Raw genomic sequence first — 17,656 nt, forward strand, 5'->3', positions numbered from 1 at the left:
GATGTGCCACCCACATGAGTAGCCCTGAAAAGATGTATCAGGCCTGCCATCGCGGTGTCTGTGCGCAGTTTAACTGTCATGTCGACTTGGCAAGTTCACCCACTTGCCAGGCCCTAACCTTCCCTTTTCTACATTTAGGGCACCCCTATGGTTGGCCCAAGGTACCCCCCTGGGCAGGGTGCAGTGTATGTGAAAGGACATGCACTGGAGTGTGTAACATGTCCTGATAATGAAATACTGCCAATTTCGTTTTTTCACTATTGAAAGGCTATTGAAAGGGCTATCTTGCCCCTTAGGACAGAATGGGGAATGCTTTGTAACATTTTACAAGCATATCTTCCCATAGGGATAAGATGGAAAAATGGAGTTTGGTATCCCTGAACTCACTATTTAATATCTTTTAGTAAAGATGGTTTTTAAATTGTGTGTTTAAAAATACCACTTTTAGAAAGTGGCTATTTTCTTGTTCAACCATCCTGTGTGCCTCTGCGTGTTGGTGGATTGACTGTCTGGCTTCGGAATGACCGGGGCCGGGGAGGTGCAGTGGCTCCAGGAGTCTGGATGAGTCAGCACTAGGCTGAATAGGCCTGATCTGCATTTGATGTGGTGGGAGGAGTAGCACCTGTACCTAAATAGAGCTGTGCCTGTCCCCCTGTGGTGTGTCTGGAGCCAAGGCTCACACTAACAATAGAAGTTGTTGTGTACTTGCAGTGTGCCCCCCAGAACTGGTTTGAACCGGGCTCTGAGCCCCCTTGCTCAAAAAGAACAAAGACATTTTGGGGTATAAGTATCAGGCCTCAAAACCTCAGACTTTAGAGCATTCATGGAATTCAAGAGGAACCTTTGCCAAGGAGAAGAGCTAGAGAGAATGAGGAGAATTACTGTCCTTGCTGTCTGTCTGGGGTTGGCCTGCAGTTGCTGTTTCTGCCAAGGAAAGGAGAAGGACTTTGCTGTGTGCTGGTGAGCAGTTTTAAACTGACTTTGAAATTTGTCCTTATCGGCCCTCTAGTTTTGGGTTTAACCGGTAAAAACAAAGATCAATACATCGACATGTCAAAAACAAGCATTTGCAATGCAATAGGTCTCGCATTTACACGAGTTTGAGCTAGAGGCATTGCAAATGACAATACCTTTTATTTATGTTTTGTTATTTAAAACATAAATAGAAGGCATTGTCATTACAATGCCAATAGCTCAAGCTTGCGTAAATGCGAGACCTATTGTGACTCGAGCAAGTGTTGCATCGGAGAGGCGCGGCGTGCTGGGGCCTTCGATGGAACCACAGGTTTGGCACGGCCAGTGACTAGAATACCACGCGAGGTGAAGGAGAGTGTACGGGCAGACCCGAGCCTGACATGAGAAATGCCACTGCCCGAAATGTGGCCATTAGCGAAAGAGGGAACTATATTTAATATACACCAACAACCTAAATCCTTCTACCCTTCATATACTGTCTCCCTCCATGAAAAGGCCACAGACTGAATGTGCGTGCACGGTGCGGTGCTGGGTTGTCAATAAGATGCTTTTTTGTTGTGTTTTGGGCAGATATTTTTCTGATTCTTGTAGCCTGCACTCGGCCAGGTCATGTATGTCCGGAGGTAGCCAGAGGCCTGCGCTTTGGAGAAGGAAGGAAGTAGGGGGTGTGACGGGGGCAACACGGTGAAGGGAGAGGGAGAAAGTGGCGGTGCAGTGTGTCCGCAGCGCCGTGGGGACTGGTTCATGCGCTTCTAGCTGCTGCGGGTCAGGGAAGAGCAGCCCCGCGCCGGTGTTCTGGACTCGGATGGCCCGTTTAGGCTTAAATGGGAAGTTCTGACTCGGGCAAGTGTTGCATCGGAGAGACGCGGCGGGCTGGGGCCATCGACGGAACTACAGATTGGGCAAGGCCAGTGACAAGAATCCCCCGCGAGGTGAAGGAGAGCGTACGGGCAGACCCGAGCCTGACAGGAGCCTTAGAGCGGTGGAGTCAGTGACCTGAGCCTGACGGGGAGAGACTGCGTGCGGGTATACGCTATGTTTATTTCTCCTGCAAAGGCTGCGAAGTAACAGTGTCAATTATTGGCCTTATCAGTGTGTAACCCCAGAGAAGGAGAAATCACAGAAGCCTGCTCACTTGAAGGCAGGGTGAAGTGACGTGCGTGCCTCACTTGCAGAACAAGCATCAGCTGAAATTGTCTGAGACGGTTGGTGGGTGTTGAGAACTGGGACACCTGTAGTGTCTGTGCGAGTCAATGTTGTGGGTGGGTGTTTACAATAGTTCAGACCTGAGCACTTGAGGTGAGGCTGAAGAAAGTGTGAGGCTCTCACAGTGCATGTCAGTGAATTATAACAGTGTTCAGAATAAATGCACATCCAGTCGTTGACCACTCTACAGAGCAGTAGTGACAGTGGTACACAGAGCAGTTGTAATTGTGATTATATGCAAAAGTTTGTGAATATGTTGAAATATCAACAGGGCCAAAGAAGGAGAAATTGCAGTGCTTAAAGGCGAATGAGTGGTGTGTTTGTGTTGTGGAGGGGTTAGTGAGGTCAAGGAGATGCAAGGAAATACATGCAGAAGGAGAGGGTGAAAATGGGCCTGGAAGATGAATGCGATTATGTTTGAAGTATGAAACATGATGATTTATGAAATATCTGGAGATAAAAATGATGTGTCTCACAAAAAGCCTGGAGAGGAAAATGGTGTGAAGCGGATTGATACTCTGGACACCAGTACCCCTTTCACAGACCTCAATGTTACACATTTTCAATTCTAATCATGTACAACAGTAACATTAGTGTTACTCATTTATCTAATACTACTAACAAGCATTGGTAAAGCCAAAAGCTCGAACTTGTTTTAGGCACATGTCTGTTATTTTGTGTAATTGGAGCTAATAGGAAGCTTGAAGAGAAGTATTCAAACCTTAGTTGACATACAATGTTTAGTTTACATGTTTTAAGCCTCGCCCTAGGTTAAATAGTCCACGCCTATTGAAAGTGATGCATACTTGCACTTCTCTGGCCACATCCTTTTTAGAAACCCCCAACTTTTTTATCCTACATAAAGCCTTGTATCAGTATGAAAATCAGTTAAGAAGAGCTTCAGTACCCTTTGACAAAAATGTCTGGTAGCCTGTCACCAGTTGACATTTGGTGTAACAGTTTTTAAATTTGGTAAATATAGTATTCACTTCTTTTAGATGTTGATACATTCTCCAGGACGAGCATCTGGTGCTCCTTGCCAAAATCCTAATTTGCCAAATCACTGCTCCTCACCAGCCAAGAAGGTATAGTGCATTTAAAGACCCTACCTGTCACAGTAAATATCTAGCACAGGTATGCATCTTCTCTGCACTATGAGTCTCAAACAAGTATCTAGTGAGGTATTGGTAGCTCTTCTTCTGTATCAGTCGAATCTGATTTCCTTGCATCAGGGGTACCTGTTAAGGGGAGTGGCAGGTAGTAGCCAATGGGCTACTGACCTTTAGGGTGTCTACACATTCTCTATGACCTCTTCCTGTGGGGAGTGGACTTAACCCTGACCCAGTGAGCCTAATTCCGCCAAAAACAAGATGGTGAAATTCTACGTTTTGTGTTCACATCGGTAAGCCCACCTTAGGGGCGAAACTTGCCTAATGGGGGAACACGCCTCCTGACTAGCTAATTTTCTCACCTGACCTGGTACCAAATGGGCCCCGGGGGAAGGGGGGCATTTCCTCTATCTGGAGAAGCCTTGGGTCGCATTTTAAAGGTGGCAGAGGCCTTTGAAGCCTCATACCTTGATATGCTGATCACTTAGCCATCCGGCTTGGAGGAGGTGATAACACTACCATCCAGAGCACTCATTGTTTCTGCCCTCAGAGCATGGGCTCTCACCTGCAGGGGGTCAAAAATCTGTCTGTGGTGGCAGGCTGGTCTGCACCAGTCAGCCCAGTACACTAGTAGTCAGCAGGTTTTCAGAGGGCACCTCTAAAGTGCCCTCTAGGTGCTTGTATTAATAAATCCATCACTGAAATCAGTGTGGGTTTATTAATCTGAAATGTTTGATACCAAACATCTCTAGTTTAAGTGAAGCCACCATGTAGCTGGGAAACTCTTAATTACTCATGCAGAGGAAGTTCAGATTGATGAATCATTACTGTTTTAACATCTTTATTTGTATTTCAGCCGTTCAACATGAAAGCAGTTTAAACGTTAATATGCTCGTATATAGAACAGAAAAATTCCCAAATCATATTCTGCATTACAGACTACTCTGTAGTACTCTTTATGCATATTATTTACGAAGGTGTATTGTTGCGTTCCCTGCCTTTTAGATCACTTCCCATGTGCACAAAGTACTCCTCTCTGCCACAGGTTTATGCAGCATTTTTTTACCCTTTCTCATGTACCCATTGATGTTTTAGAAGTGGGATGTCAGTCTTTACTCCATTTGAGCACTGTAGGTCCCCTGTTGGATAACCAATGAATTGTTGTGCGGTGCTTCGCCAATAGCAAACCAACCATTACATTTATGTTGCATTTACCTTGCAAGGGTTTAGGTATAATACTTGATAGGTAGTATTGCATTGATATTTTAACTCTAATGTACTTTGCCATTTTAAGCCATGATACCACCTCTTCCCAATACAACAACGGCATTCTACAGGTCCATTTCATATGCAGAAATGTAGCGTCTTGCTTGTAACATCTCGGGCATGCCAAAGTTCTATTGAAGGTTATTCTTTTCAACCTTGTGGGTGCCAAGTGCATGTGGTGGATATAGTTAAAGTGTGTCACATTGAATCTTGCATTACTTGTGACTTCTTGCACCTCCATGCAGGTCCTCATCCACATCTGTCAAGGGGATTAATAGGTCCCTATCCTATGCTTCCCTAGCTTTCATTGTTACTGTCCTCCTTTAATGACTTATCAATGCAAGAGGTGAGTCTCCACCCCCACTGCCCTCTAGGATCAGCTCCATAGTAAGGGAGGACTCCAGCATAGCTGGAAAGCCGGTCAGATTAATTATTTTATCCTAATGTGAGCAACTCTGCCAGTTATGTGCTAGGATGCTCATTACGATAATCGTGAAGGGGTGGCTACTAATATAATTTTGTCTGATAGAGCAGTAGTGTAACACTGATATTTTTTGCTAGTAGCTCAAGATGCTTTTAATTAATCATAGGTAGCTATTTTTATAGAAAAGGGTAGAGGTCACTGCTCTTAACACAACTCTACACACCACACCTCCAGAAGCAAAACTGAGTCCCCAGCAAGCACACTTCCCAGCCAGAGGACATAGGCCTAGTAAGCTAGGGCTGGCTTAAGATTCCAGTCCTGGCAAACGTCACATCCAGCAGAAGAGTTTGGCTGGAAGGTTTGGTTTGCTCCTCAAGTATTTTCCACCCTGTAGGAAGATATCCCAATACTTCTTCTGTGTTAAATTGTGACCAATTAGGAAATAACTATAGAAGCAAAGATCTTAGCTTTTTGGATGAGAGAAATCAATGTAAAATATTTTCCAATAAAACACATCTTTTAATATAGCATCATATCAACATTTTATGTTGGGTTTTGAGTCCTGGAAAACAACCCCTTGAGGTTTCTATAAAGAATTGTATTTGGTGAAATAATTCTGAACTGAAAAAATAGCTTCCAGAATGGAGTTAAATAAAAAATCAACAGAAACGAACTTTCTTTCCAAAATTAAGAAAGGCATGTCATATTTGTCAGTTAATCCAACAAGCTTGCTATCTTATATTAGCCACCATATCGGCCTTGCCATTTTTGAATGAAAAGATTGTCTCACAAATGTAATTCACATATCTTTCACAAATAATCATTGATCCGTTTCCTGTCACTACTGGCAGAATTACCCCATTCACATTGGCAAATGTTGATTGGTCTTCTTCCTAAGCTAATCGATTATATTGAACTACTGTGATGCAACCTGTTACAATTTAATAATGCAGCTGGTCTGTTGGTCTAGTGCGCATGTGCTACCTCTATTCTTGAGAATTGCATGTTTGCAGATTATAAGCAATCATTAAACAGTGGCAGTAGTGACTGGCATAGTTTGTTCTGCAGGAGTCGACTGGTTGTGGTTCCGTAACCTTCATGTGGTAGGGACTTGAACAATGTTTTTTCAAAACCAGTACCCAAACCTGCATCTCTAAAATCAGTCATTGTAATTGATGTATAGCTATATTCCACCCAACAACAAGCCTGCATCTTTTGCAGTATGGTTCCACATCTCTATCCTGCTGCCGTGCAGGTTTTGTGTGCATCTACCTGCTGTCTGGGACCCCTATCAGACTTGTTCAAGTGTCGCTCCATATAGAGTTGAATTTAACTATGTCTTGACAGGCTGCACTCAATGTGGGTCAGTCCCAGCAGACTTTAGACATATGGCATGGAATTGTAGGCAGTAATTTTTGGGGGAGGTGATAAAGAAGGTGCATAGAGTGACATAGGTGACTGTAGAGCTAACAGCCTGACATTGCCTGCTGGGACTGCTGCCTCTCCCCAAAAAGGGAAAAAAGGTGCAATATAGATTCTCACAGTTTAGGCTAGTGCTGGTAAGGCAGCGCATAACCATACATTGGGCTGGTCTGGCCCCTCCGACTGTGTCTAAATGGCTTGCCGACTTCCTGGAATGGGCAGCGGCAGAAGAATGTAGACTTCAAAAGTTTGGTACTGATGAATATGCAGAACGTGACCTTGAGTTTTGGGGGAACATGTTGACCAGACTGAATAACCAGGGCACAGGCCTGAATGACGACACAGACTGATACTCGGACTCTGTGCACCGGGGGCAGATTGGGCTGATCCCTCTTTATTATCCGGGAGCAAGATCAGGTTGGATCACTGGGCGACCTCCCCCTTCACCTCAAATCCCCTGCTTGCTCCACCATCAGTGGATCTGCTTGAGAGGTATGGACGGTTCCACTCTACACACTACTTCTATCATGACACTGGAGTGGATGAGTCAGCCTGATGTTGGTCTGTCCCTCTTATTTCCTAGCCCACACCTAGCTATCCCTCCTTTCACAGTTTTTATTGGCAAGCACTCTATTGTCTAGACAACATGTCTACACGCTATTGCACTGTTATTGTTGTATATATTGTGTTGATAAAATGAATAAAAATAGTTTTTTTAAAGCTATGTCGATCTAGGAATTAATTACTTGTTATTTGCTTTTTTACTAGACATCAAGCAGATTGGCCATGGTAACAAAGGTGATTTAGTGGAAGAAGTGTTGGCACTGATGGCAAGGGACAGACATACTCCAGAGGTATGCATTTGTATAGTATAAACGTATATGTTCTCTCTTCCGCCTCCTCCTGTGATCTGCTGCCTAATGTCTGTAAGGCCTGGCGACATTTATTTTTCCGTATTTGAATATCCCCTAAGGTATGACTCTTCCAATGATAAAATGTCCTTGAATGAGTGGAGCTCAGTCAGAGTATATATCTAAAATAGTATAATTTTACAAATGTACCTTTAAATGTGCTAGTTCTCTCATATTCTTTATAACCACCACCTTACAAAGAAATGTTCATGGACTTGGAGTAAATTAGGTCTGTGCTATGATCCAGATATAGGAACTGCTGCCAATGTCAGACGGGAGTATAAAGTGGAGTCACATACCTTCCCAGAAAATAAGCATGTACTAGTATGACCATTACTACATCACCTTCCTCGTCAATATAAGGGTGACTCCAAAGAGAGCACAACCGAAAAAAACACTACAATGGAAAAGAAATCTCTGTGACATAAACTCCAATTAGTTTTTTTTTAACCACTGTAACAACACCTTTACTCACAGACTAACATGGATGATGTCCATGACCTCACAGAATTCTACAATACCTCCATTTTGGAAGTCCTTGATTAGTTCCCCCCCCCCCCCCCCCCCTCTCCCTCCTTCAACAAAATATTGATTAAAGTCTCCAAACCCTGGTTCAATGACAACTTGAACCCTGAAAGACGCAATCTCAGATCAGCAGAAAGAGCTTGGAGATCTTCTCCCTCCTTGGAGCTCCTAAAATGCTTAAGATCAGTGAGGTAACACATACAACAGAAGGATAAGGAACCCGAAAGCTAACTTTTTTAGATCTCAGCTTGATCAAGCCAGAAATCGCCCCAAAAAACTATTTGAAATCATCAAGCAACAATCACGCAATGTAACAAACCCGATTGACAATGGAGCCATCACTCCTTGATAAAACAACAAATATCGAGAATGAACTTCAATCAGCACAGGAACTACTCCTGGTGGCCTCAGTCATCTATTCACATCCCCCCCAGCCTAGTGAATGGAATGATCCATCCAGGCACGTACTCCAAAATAACGCCTCCAGGCACACTTTCACATCAATCAATGATAATGATATCTCCAACATCCTATCATCCTTAAACCCATTGAATCACTTCATTGAGCCTATTACCTCCGACTATCTTCAAATAGATCAAAACCATTATTCTCCCCTTATGGTCTAAGATTGTAGATGCCTCGCTACGTCAACACACCATCCATGACTGTCTAAAAGCAGGACAGGTAATCCCCACTTTTAAAAAAACCTAATGCAGATTGCTCAGATCTCAAGAACTACCGACCTGTCTCAAACATCCCCACCTTGGCGAAACTACTGGAACAATTTGTCCAGATCCAATTCTGTAACCACATAGACAATTTCCAACTCCTTGGCCAACACCAATCAGGCTCACAGCACTGAATCCGCACTCGCGCACGTGGTGGATGACACATCAAAAATGCTGGATCTAAACGAATCATGCCTTCTGATACTACTTGACTCATCTTCTGCCTTTGACACTGTTAAACATGATAGTGTATTGACCATACTTGAATGAAGGATGGGCTTATCAGGGGCCGTATTGTAAAGGTTTACTTCATTCCTCCACAACAGATCCCAAAGAGTCAAGAAGAACCAATCCCTTGCTAAGCCTTCGGCGGTCACTCTGGGCGTTCCACATGGATCCCCTTCTCTTCAATCTATTCATGGAAACTCTAGCTGACTCCTTAAAATCTGATAACATTCGTTATCACATGTATGCAGAAGACACACAATTATATTTTAAAATGTCCTCCCCAGATGGCAGCATGTCCCTCAACTCTATTCTACAAAACACACATCTTTGGCTTACCGACAATCACCTCAAGCTCAACGCCCCCAAAACGGAATTCCTACTCATCTCCCCTCCCAACAGTATTCCCAAAATCGATCTCTGGATGAAACCTCTAACAGCACTAAAATGTTCTCCTCACATCATTGACTCTGCTAGATCCTTGGGAATTACATTTGACAAAAACTTGAATATCAAGGTTCACATCAGCACAATCTACAAAGGAGTGAATTATCAGATGAGCATTCTACGGAAACTTAAACCTTACCTCCCTCAGGAGGACCTCAAGCATGCGGTTCAAGCTCCTGTGTTGCCCAGACTGGACTATGGTAATGCCACACTATGCAGCCTACCTAGATACAAATTTGCCCCTCTAAGGGCCTCGCTTAAGGCGGCTGCCAGACTTGTGTCCAGAACAAAAAGAAACCAGCACATTTTCCCTGCTCTAAAATCCCTGAACAGGCAAGAATTCAACTAAAGATAGCATGCATGACGCATAAAGCCCTACATTACAATGCCCGATATATTGGGCCTAAAAAATAGATAAATCAGGTAGTTGCAGACCATCGGGAAGCAAGAACGGCCTGCTACTAAAACCACAATGCTTCCATAAAAAGAAAACAAACAGTATACAGAGCGTTCTCAGGTACCGCTCCTAAGATATGGAACTCTCTACCATCGGACGTCGCTTAATCTGATCTACCGCTTCCTTCAAAAAAGAAGCAAAATCTTTTCTGATGAACACGTTTTTAGCCTACGCTATCACTAGTGTGTTGTATCGATGTAATCATACCAGTGACTCTTGTTATGATGCCAGACCTTTTCTTCGCTGACTACCTCTGATAACAAGCGTAGTAATTTGTGTATTCTCAAGGCACTTTACTTCATTATAGATGTGAACATGTAAGCTGTTTCAATTATACCCTAGCCTCTATTCTGGTAAAGCGCTCTGATACACACTAGCGTCATGTTCGGGCTGTACAAAACTTTATAAATAAATAAAATATTTCAGGGGTCTCTATCTTTTTCTATAATTAGAGCTACTTCTGAGCAGTGGAAATCATCGTGAGCTACTGAAAGCCAAGTAACTTGCACATTGTTACCAGACACCCTCTCGCCAGCTCCATTGACTTCATGGTTAAATTCTTATTTATTAGTATTTTCAAAACAGTGCCAATATCAGCAATACCGGCCTCTCGGAAACTCACGGGGTCGCGCATCAAAGCAAACATGTCAATACAATCAGTATCTTGACAAACAAATCTCATCCCATCCTCCCCCCACGACCCCCCCACTCACTTTGTATATTTAGAATACAAGTTTTTATTGTGTGGTTGCAAAGTCACATGAACACAGCTTATCTGCCTACATCAGACCGCCGGCAGAGCGCAAAGTCATGAAGGTGACACAGCATAAAGGTCTACATCCCGGAGGACGACCCCGCGTTTCATGTAAGCTAATGCGAGTCGCAGCGGCCTCTAGCAAAGAACCACTTTTGGTTGTAAAAGAGAAAACTCAGTAACAATAAAAGGGAAAAACGAAAAGGGAAAAAGAACCCCAATCCCCCTCTCCCCACCCATCCCCTCTCCGCATCAGTTCAAGCCCAACCACCTCTGTCCCTCTACAGCTCCCAGGCAATGGACCCTCAACGAACCATACCCACAGTAGCTATTCCAGGTGGCTCTAAAGGAATAAGCTGCAGGATCTGCAGATATTTCGGGCAAGTAACCTCCCGCATGTCCCTGGTGAGAATCTGCAAAAACGGCGCCCACAGTTTGGCAAATTCCCCACCTTTCCCCTCGGCCCCCAGCGACAAGCGCTCCATAGCCAGCTGCTGCCATAGGCGCAGAATCCAATCACGGGGGTCAGGAACTACCATAGACCCCCAATGAGCAAGAAGCACCTGTCACGTTGCCAATAATGCCATGGCAATCTGTTTACCCCTCAGCGACCTCAGCGGGAAAAACCTAGGATGGGGAAGACCTAACAGCGTGTAGTCCGGAGCGCGCGGTAAGGTAATCCGAAAGGCCGCATCTATATCATCGAGGATGGCAGTACAATAACACACGAGCTTCGGGCAGTGCCAAAGTAAATTAACCAGTGTGCCAGGCAAGCCGCACCCTCGTCAACAGCGGTCCGACCTGGAGCTATCCCAAGCCTGAATGCACGCCGGGGTATGATACCAATAGGTAACCAACTTGTACGCAGATTCCGCCCCTGCCACATTAGCAGCTGTTTGGTGCACTCGATAAAAAATGTGCTCTCACTCCTTCTGCGTTAAGGGCCTCCCCAGCTCCAATTCCCACATGATTTGTGCCCTCGTGCGACGCGCCGGCGATTGCAAGGTAATCATGGAATAGAGTTCAGATATAAGCTTACGGTTTACAGCCCTCCTCTCTCCAACGCTGAAAAATCGGGGACGCACACGCCGGCCGAAAATCAGGATTATCCACGATGGGGGACATCGGGGAGGGAAAGGTGGTCCAGCCCCTCGGGCCCGCAAGGCGATCCCAAACTCGGAGGGTTGGGGAGGTAATCGGCGAGGAGTACAGCCCCCACGCCCTATGCCTGCGCGGAAGCCACAACTCACGCCATATATTGCATCCGGCTACTGCTTGGTCCATAAAATTCCAGTGCTTACTGGTAAGAGGACGGTTCCACTCGACAATGTAGCGGAGGCACGCCGCCTGGTAGTACGCACTCACTAACGGGAAGCCCAGCCCTCCCTGCGCCCTAGGTGAAGATACGAGCGCTAAGCCAAGCCGTGGCTTGTTATTGTCCCACACAAACCTATTCAGAAGGCCCTGCAGCCTCCGGAGCACACCCGGCGGGGGACTCAAGGGGAGCAGCTGAAAGATATATAAAATGCGAGGAAGCACCGTCATCTTAACCGCCGCCAGCCGTCCGTACCACGACAACTTGAGCCGCGTCCAAGCCCTCAACGCCTTCTCTGTCTGCTCCATTAGCAAGGCATAGTTGAGAGCGTCCGTTTTAGTTGTAGACGCCGCCAGTCGAACACCCAGGTACAGAATATCCGAGTGCGACCACCGAAAAGGAAAATCCTGCTGCAGGTACAAAACCTCAGCCTCCTGGTACAGAAAGGTTCAGAATATGCGACTTCGTAAAGTTGACTTTGAACCCCGCTACCGCCCCAAAGGCAGTTAACTCCGCAGTCAAGTACCGAAGCGTGGTCCGGGGCTGTTTAAGCGAAAGAATGACATAATCGACTTACATGGTGATTTTGTGTGAGTCCGCTCCAAATTTAAGACCTACAATGTCAGGGTTGGATCGAATGCGCTGGGCAAAAGGCTCCATGTAGAGCGCAAACACGAGTGGGGATAAGCGACAGCCTTGCCTCGTGCCCCGGGCAATGGGAAACAACGCTGACTTACACCCATTCACTCTCACCGCCGTTGTGGGGGAGGCATAGAGGCAACGGACCCACCGAACAAAGTTATCACCGAACACGAAGCTGCTCAGAACAGCAAAAAGGTACTCCCAGTCCACACAGTCAAAGGCCTTCTCCGCATCAACCGATAATAGGAAGGCCTGCACGCGTGACCGGTGGACAAGCTCCATAAGATGCAGAATGCGCTTCGAATTATCCCCCCCCCCCCTGGCGCGTCGGAATGAAACCAGATTGGTCTAGGTCTATAATATCATCCATAAGGGGGCTAAGCCGAGCAGCCAAAACCCCTGCAAAGAGTTTCGCGTCGATATTAAGGAGGGAGATCGGCCTGTACGATCCACATTCCACGGAGTCCTTGCCAGGCTTAAGAATCACTGAGACAGCCGCCTCAGACATGGAGGGCGTCACCGCACCCGAAGTGAGAAAAGAGTTAAAAAGCCTTGCCAACAGAGGAGCCAGCTTCCTACAGAACGTCTTATAGAACAAGGCCGTAAAGCCATCCGGGCCGGGGGACTTAGCCAGTTTGAGGCGCGAGATCTCCGCGACCACCTCCTCAACCCGTATGGCAGAGTCAAGCATCTCCGCCGAAGATGCAACTAAGAGAGTAAAAGCACAAGTCCGCAAATAGTCCTGCATGGGAGCGTCCTCCTTTGCGTAGAGGCGCTGATAGAACTGGCGAAAGGTCTCGACGATGAGGGCATCTAAAGTGTGTTCAACCGCATGCTGGTTTTGAATAGAGTGGATGACAGACGCCTGCTTTTGCGCTTGTAGCCGATGAGCGAGCATCCTCCCACACCGATCCCCACTGAGGTAGAATTTATTCCTTAGACGCAGAAGAGCGTGCTCTGCCCTATCTAAATCTAAATGTTTTAGCATGCGCCGACGCTTCTCCAGCTCTCTCCATACCCACGGCGCACCAGTCCGCTTATGGACAGACTCCAATTCTCCCACCTCCCTCTCCAGCTCTGCACGCTTCTCCCTGCGGATCTTCGCGTAAACGCAGCAAGCCCTATAAACTCCCCTCGCACCACTAGCTTCAACGCTTCCCACACCGACGCCAATGCCGCACCATCCCGCTCATTCTCCGCGATGTAGTGCACGATCACATCTCGAACACGCTTGGTGGCAGCCTTAGTGTGAAGAAGGGAGTTGCGAAGCCGCCAACCCGGAGGGGTAGACCGCACGCAGCGCGCGGGGAGGAGCACCGAGATAAGAGCATGATCTGAAAGGGAGTGGGCCGTGATATCCGCCGCATGTAACAAAGGCAGAAGGGACGAAGAAGCTAAAAATTGGTCAAGACACATGTTTTATGCGCCACTGAAAAGTAAGTGTAGTCCCGCGCCTTCGGGTGCTGAGCTCGCCACCCATCATACAGCCCGCAATCAAGCAGCCACTGCTTCCCAGCCTGCGACAGCTCACCCGCCTGAGTAGATCGCTGCTCTGACCGATCGATGATAGGGTCCATTACCACATTGAGATCCCCTCCAATCAAGATTCCCGAATCAGGAGAGACCAGCACCTATGACAGTGCACGACGCACAAATGGTTCCTGACGCTCATTCGGGGCGTAAATCGACGCAACTGTCAGACAGGCGTCCCCCCATTGCAGCCTGATCGGCAACAGTCGTCCCCGTATGTCCGCCACCATGGACACCACCCTACACTGCGACCGGGCACTAAGAAGAATCGCCACCCCATTTTTCTTTGACGGCCCTGAGGACCAAAACTGCTGCGGAAAGCGTCTATCTCGCATGCGCTTAGTATCCGGGCCCAGCAGGTGGGTCTCCTGAAGCAAACATACATCCCCCTCAGCGCTCTCTAATAGGGAGAGGATAGCGGCACGCTTGACAGGATTATTCAGCCCTCTGATATTTAGACTGACAACTTTCCGATCCTTACCCAACATAACAAACTGGAGACGCTAGGCTAAGTACCCACTCCAGATCCACCCTCCCAGAGATCACGCGGACCAACTGCTGCAACCAAGCGATCTGCCATAGCAACCCGTGAACTGATGAGGAGCCCCAAAATAAAACGCCAAGCCCCCCTAAAAAACCAGCAAACAAAACCCCTGCACAGTACACAACATGCAGCAAATCAGAAAACATGACAAAAGTCCGTCAGAAAGTTCAAAGCACGGGGAAACGTGGCACAAGCCCCCACCGCCACTGGTCGTCCACAGTTACCCACTCAGCCGTGGTGAGAAGCGCTCGTTGGTAAGCATCTCCGCCCTCCGGCTCCTGCCAAGACACCCCCGTGGTCGCCACAGCACACATCTCAAGGAGTCACCGGTTTGTCTGTAGCCTGCGACACCGAGGAGAGGACAGCCTCCTGCTCCAGCCTGCGAACCACATGTCAGGAGCAGGGCTCGCTTTTGACGCTCCTGTACGCCGCCACCCAGAGGAGCGGCGATGTCTGTGGGGGGACGACCCCCCGGCTCCCGCTCCGTCCGTAGGCTTCTCAATGTGCAGCAGGTCGCACGCCGCCTCCAGCGAGCGAATCTGGTTTAGTGCGCCTTTGTATTGAGTCTAAACGGGTGGCCCCAGGAGTAAGCGATTTGCTGCTCGCGAAGGTGGCTAGTTATGGGCTTAAAGGCTCTGCGCTTAAAAGAGTGGAGGCGGCCAGATCCTGAAAAAGCATGGGTTGGTGTCCACGAAACTGCACAGGGTGCAGATCCCGCACCCTACGCAGTATGCGCACCTTCAGCTGGAAGTTATGCACGCAAACAAGGATATCGGAGGGGGAGCGTTAGCCCCCCGCGGGAAGCCCACTCGATGCACCCGATCTAGTTGCATCTCCGTTGACTCCTCTTCCCCGAGAATCTGCAGAAACAGTGCTCAAACGTAGGCTCTTAGATCATCCCCCTCACCCTTCCATGGAACCGACGGAATCCGAATGTTACGCCGGGAGCGGTTCTACAAATCTTCCACCTGCGCCTGTAGCTCCCCATTCTGGTCTCGCAGATGCAACATTTCCTGCTGGAGCTGGTGCAGATCATCCTCCCTGCTAAGATCGTGCTCCTCCAGCATCCCAACTCGCTCCCCAAGGTCATCAACGTCTCACCGTACCTCATGCAAATCAGCGGAGAGCGTCGACCGCAGTTCTTGGATGTCCTCCTTAAACGCAGAGAACAGTTCCACCATAAAGTCGCGGGCGCATCCTCCTCATCCACCGCTGGAGCCCCGACTGTGGGCGATCAAGCCGACGCGCCCACCAGCTTTTTTGAAGGGTCCTTTAGCGACTTCTCCCTCCGCCCTCGAGCCGCCGCCATCGCACCTCCTGTTTGCGCCTCAACTGCCACACCAGCCACCCAGCTATCGGCAAGCACCTGGACTCCCAGCAGCGCCCGCACCGGACAACCAGAACGGAGCGCCGATACGATGACTCCTCCAGGGCAGCGAGAACACCGCACCTCTCGCGGCGTCGATCCTCAGTAGCTGGAGATGCGCGCACTGGCCAAGCAAGGCGCCCCCACTCTCCAACGCACCTCACAGGGCTGTTAAGGCCAAAACTCGAGAAGGCCTACAAAACCAGGCCGACCCAGCTGGAATCAGCCCCGGGGGGGGGGGGCACCCGACCTCACAGACCCAAGCCCCCGCTCCCGCTGCAGCATACAGGGCCACGGAACCAAGCCCCCACCAAGCAAATCCTACCGGCCTTGTCTGGGAGGTCCAGAGTTCAGTCCACAAAATAGTCCGATGCTTGCCTCCACACCGTCACAGGGCCCAGCAACACAGCAGCCACTCCTCCGCCAGACTCCGCCGTTAGACCTCGCGCCGCCCCTCACTGCCACGGGCCCTCAGATCAAGCCTGACGCCGTCCGCCGATGCGCGGACCGATGCCCTCAAGCGCCAGCACCAGGCCCTCCTCACCATATCTGCTCCGCAGGGCCGCCGTCCACCACAGGGGGCCAACACTCTACCCCTGGCAGCACCAGCACCAGGGGGGCCCGCCGTTACTATAACCGCAACGAGCAGGGCGGTATTAGCAGGACTCCACAGAACAGACCGCCAAGTTCCTGGCCAGGACACCCTGCAGACTAACAGGCCGGGCCTCCGCTCGTAGCTCCGCAGCCACGGTGCTTCGCGCCAAAATCGTCAGGCTCACACAGCAGGCCTCACCACTAGGCCCCACCCGGCGCTGCACCACCGCGGGCCCTTTCGTGCAGCACAGCCCCGTCCGCCGATGCGCGGACCGATGTCTGCCAAGGCCCGCACCTCCTCACAGTGCGCAGATCCCGCGAGACAGGCCGCAGCGCCGTGAAAAGCTTCAAGGCCCGTCTCGCCACTGGCCTTAAACCGCCATCTTGCCGCCTCGGGAGCTCCCAGACCTCCGCTCAGCAAACGGCATCCAGGGAAGCACCAGCTGCCCCTCACTCCAGGCGGCAGCTCATCAAACGCTGCCTGGCACTGCCTCCACTCCGCGCGCCACTTCAACAGTTAGTGGCGCGTCCCGCTGTCACCTCCGGTGAATGTGCAGCCCACCGCCGGCTTACCACCGGGCCGCAGCAATGCCGGAGCCGGGAGGGAGTCGCCACACAGGAGCCGCTTCCAGCACCGCTGCACAGGCAAATCACCGCCACCAGGACCGGAACCGCCACCGGACTGCAAGGGACCCACCGGTAAGCGCGGATGGGCACCAAAGTAGGAGATAAGCCAAAGCTAAATAACGATGGGGCCGAAGGGATAGAGACTCGCGTCTTATCTCGCCGCCATCTTCCACTTTGTATATTTAAACAAGCATAAAATGAACATAAGCATTCATTGCTACTAGGTGATTTGGTTAGTGCTGCGTGTCTGTCTCCAGTACTTGTAGGAGGCGGAGGTATTTGGGGCAGATCAGTTCCCGAAAATCTTGTGAGAGCAAAGACAGCTAAGGGTTCCATAAGTACTTAAAGGAGGCACCCTGGTTGGCAAGTGTAACAAGATCTTTTCCGTACCTAGGATGTGCCATAGTTGTGGAGCCACCTGTCATGTCGTGTTACCCCCCAATAACAACCGACACCGTGGCCTTAGTCAGCATAGCTTTATTCCAATACCTTTTACCTTGCCGTCCCTACTCTAACTGCCGCCTCTGACGTCGCTCCTCCTTTTCCTCTCCCACCCGGATATTCCGCCCCTCAACCACTAGACTGCACA

At 48.9% G+C, this 17,656-nt stretch overlaps 1 protein-coding gene across 1 annotated transcript in view; it reads left to right on the forward strand.

The window, feature by feature from the left end:
- PTCD3 (pentatricopeptide repeat domain 3) overlaps positions 1 to 17,656 on the forward strand; it is a 367,594-nt gene that overhangs the window by 300,928 nt on the left and 49,010 nt on the right. Inside the window, exon 20 of the mRNA XM_085642617.1 lies at positions 7,171 to 7,256. Within this exon, the coding sequence (XP_085498743.1) occupies positions 7,171 to 7,256 (86 nt within the window). The remainder of the gene's footprint in view (positions 1 to 7,170; positions 7,257 to 17,656) is intronic.

Source organism: Triturus cristatus, chromosome 2_2 (genome assembly GCF_964204655.1).
Source record: "Triturus cristatus chromosome 2_2, aTriCri1.1, whole genome shotgun sequence".
In the NCBI taxonomy this organism is placed as follows: Eukaryota; Metazoa; Chordata; class Amphibia; order Caudata; family Salamandridae; genus Triturus; species Triturus cristatus.